Below are 3,002 nucleotides of genomic sequence, written 5' to 3'. Positions count from 1 at the left end.
CCCTTGCTTCCGTCGATGCCCAACCTCCAAGAGCTTACGCTCGGCTTTGGTCGACTGGACGACATACCAAGCACGCTCGACACCAAGGCAACCCCCCGTCTGCGCGCGCTGACCCTCTACAGTGTCACCTTTTCGGACAAGGCTTTCAACGCCTTCTTCCAGTGGACCTTGGGCTTGCGCCAGCTGCGGTGTGTGCTTTGTAGCGCAATTTCGTTCGAACGTCATCGGCTACTGACGCTCAACACCGTGTTGCGCCACTGGATCGTCATTAATGGTGTCACCAGTGCCGGTTTTGTGTACAACACACTTGACGAAGTGCAAGTCATTGCGTCCGTGCTCCAGAACGCACCACGGTCATTGCCACTGACGTTCCTGGACGTCGACGATATTGGAAACGACGTCGCTTGCCTTTGGAAGCTCATCAAGTCGATGGCCCACCTCGTCAACACCACCGTCAAGTTCGAGTTCAAGATGCACGAATGCCAGTACAGAGCCATCAAGACCACGGCCCTCGAGGACCATGGCGTCGACGTCCCATCCGGTTGGCGACTATGATATATACTTCCTCCATAGTCCTCGACGCTAATCCAGCGTACTAGTAAATATACTCACTAGTGTAGCCCTTCCATTGCACCGTCACCGAGATTATTCACATGGCAGCACCTTCGTGAAATGCAGCGTAACGTGTGTGACACAACTGACACGCTATCATTTTGGCGCCACGTTCGACGCACTTCGAATTCTGCAGATGTACTTGGATGGCGTCTACGCCTTCGTCACGGAGACGCTTTCGCCGATCGCAATGCTCCTGCGGTTGACGGTCGCAGCGCAGCGGATGTTGCGTTCGAACCCTTCTGAAAATCGCTGCGCCACCCGAGCCATTCTCGGAAATTGTGGACTTTGCTCTTGCCACAGCTTCGGGATATCAGGTGCGATGCGATTTCCTTCCAACATGATCGGCTGCCGATGCTCAGGACGGTGTTGCACCACTGGATCAATACGACTGGCGTCACGAGTGTCAGTCGCATGTACAGCGCACCAGAAGAAGTGCAAGTGATCGCGTCCGTGCTCCAGGGCTTGCCGCCGTCGTCGGCCCTGACGTCCATCAACGTCGGCGCCATCAAAAACGATTTCGATTGCCTCTGGATGCTCATCAAGTCGATGGCCCACCACGTTAACACCACCGCTCAACTCGTGTTCGAGATGAGCACAAAACAATACAAAGCCATCAAGGCCACGGCCCTCGCGGACCATGGCGTCAAATTCGCGCGTTCGGGTAACGACGACAGATCGTACTACCTCCATATTCCTCAACGCTAAGATAAGAACTTGCTTTTTTACGTATTTTCACGCCAATGCGCCAATGCGTTCTCAATTCGAGTCTAAGCCGCTCCTACAAGTTGTCTTGGCGCTGGCTGCGTTGGGCGTGCTGTGCGAGCACGGCAAATGCGTCGCCTACTTCGTGGAGCGTCGCAATCGCCGTGGACTGGAACTTGATGTCGCGGCGGACAATGCCACGCACGAGACGAAGGAGCGAGCGCCGGGTGAGAGTAAACTCGTGGCGTTGCGTAGGCGTGCGAGCGAGGTGCTGCTTGGGAGCGTTCCCTCCGGCGACTTTCCAAATGAGAATAGGTATACTCGAGCAGCGTTGGACGTGCGCCCGAGCGGGTGAAAATGAAAATGATGTCGCCAACACTCAACACCGACGCCTCTATGCTTCCTCGTCGGTGAGGAGTTGAAGCTCGCCCTCATTGCGCTTCCAGCGATACCAACACTCTACATCTCTGACGCCGTCACGTTCCAGTCGAGTTGTTCCATTGAAGACGCGCTTCAATGGCTTGCCCACGTCACGTACCTCGGCAAGGGCGTGTATAGCAGCATGGTCGACGACTTTACCAGCACTATAAACGACTTAAGAGCTTGCAAGTCCATGTCGACGCCTTTGTCGATCTGGTTCCGTCGCTGCCGCCGACCCTCCGCCATCTCCGGCTTTGTAGCGATGTTAGCAACGAATTGTATGACGACTTGGAAGGCGACGACGACTCGGAAGACGTCGACTCGGAAGACGTCGACTCGGAAGACGTCGACTCGGAAGACGCTGACTCGGAAGACGATTTCAACGATGTCAACGATGGCAATGACAGCAATGCCGCCAGACGGGGCGATGACGCCGGCGATGGCCTTGGACCACGTCCCTCTCTTCATCGTCCAGTGCTTACGCTCGCATCATGATGTCACCGCCTTTCTGCGCGCGCTTCCAGCAAACTCGCTCTCGGTACCTCTGGCTGCGCTCCTGGAGCTCTTGTCAAAGTCGAGGACGGTCAGGGCGCGCTGGCCGGAAATCCTTCCCGAATTCCTCGGCCCGAAGAGATCGAAGCTTGCCCTCACCGCGCTGCCGGCGCTGCCATCCATCTATGTCTACGATACTATCTACTGGTACGATAGTAGCCTGCAGTCCACCGCCCGCGCGCGTCAATGGCTTGCGAATGTCATGCACCTCGGCAAGACGATCGATAGCAGCACGCTCGACGCCTTTACAAGTCATGTCGCGCAGTACAAGCGACTTGAGAGCCTGTCTGTGCACGTCGACACTCTTGGCGATCTGGCTACGTCACTACCGCCCCGCCTCCGCCATCTCATGCTTGTCGGCGACGACATCAGCGACGACGACTATGACGACTTTGACGACGACGACGCGGAAGGCGAGGACGGCAGTGCGTACGCGGGCTCTGAAGGCGACGTCGACTCGGACCTCGCGACCGCCTTGCACCGCTGGCTCGACAATGGAAGAAGCCACAATAACTTGACTGTCGACGGCCTATTGTCAAAGGTCCATGCGGCAGCTGTCGCCGGCGTGCTTGCGTCCGCGTCGTCCTTGGCAACCCTCAATATCATTCAGTCAGTCGAGCTCGTGAAGGCTCTCATCGCGCGTACAACCCAGTTGCCTCACGTAACCGGGCTCAAGGTTGCGTGGTCGTCGGTCGACGAGACGCAGCAACTCG

General features: G+C 56.9%; 2 protein-coding genes across 2 annotated transcripts; both read left to right on the top strand.

The window, feature by feature from the left end:
- Positions 1 to 15: 15 nt before the first annotated feature.
- On the top strand, positions 16 to 555 carry SDRG_08034 (hypothetical protein; the record flags this gene model as incomplete). The annotated part of the gene is made up of 1 exon (XM_008613902.1): positions 16 to 555. The coding sequence occupies one exon, from the start codon at positions 16 to 18 to the stop codon at positions 553 to 555; it is 540 nt and encodes a 179-aa protein (XP_008612124.1).
- A 1,576-nt stretch (positions 556 to 2,131) lies between these two features.
- On the top strand, positions 2,132 to 2,915 carry SDRG_08033 (hypothetical protein; the record flags this gene model as incomplete). Its single annotated transcript, XM_008613901.1, has 2 exons — positions 2,132 to 2,854; positions 2,904 to 2,915. 2 exons carry the CDS (start codon positions 2,132 to 2,134, stop codon positions 2,913 to 2,915), a joined length of 735 nt encoding a protein of 244 aa, XP_008612123.1.
- Between the last annotated feature and the right edge of the window lie 87 nt (positions 2,916 to 3,002).

This window comes from Saprolegnia diclina (assembly GCF_000281045.1).
Source record: "Saprolegnia diclina VS20 unplaced genomic scaffold supercont1.24, whole genome shotgun sequence".
Classification (NCBI taxonomy): domain Eukaryota; phylum Oomycota; class Saprolegniomycetes; order Saprolegniales; family Saprolegniaceae; genus Saprolegnia; species Saprolegnia diclina.
This window is presented reverse-complemented; position numbering and strand designations above follow the sequence as displayed.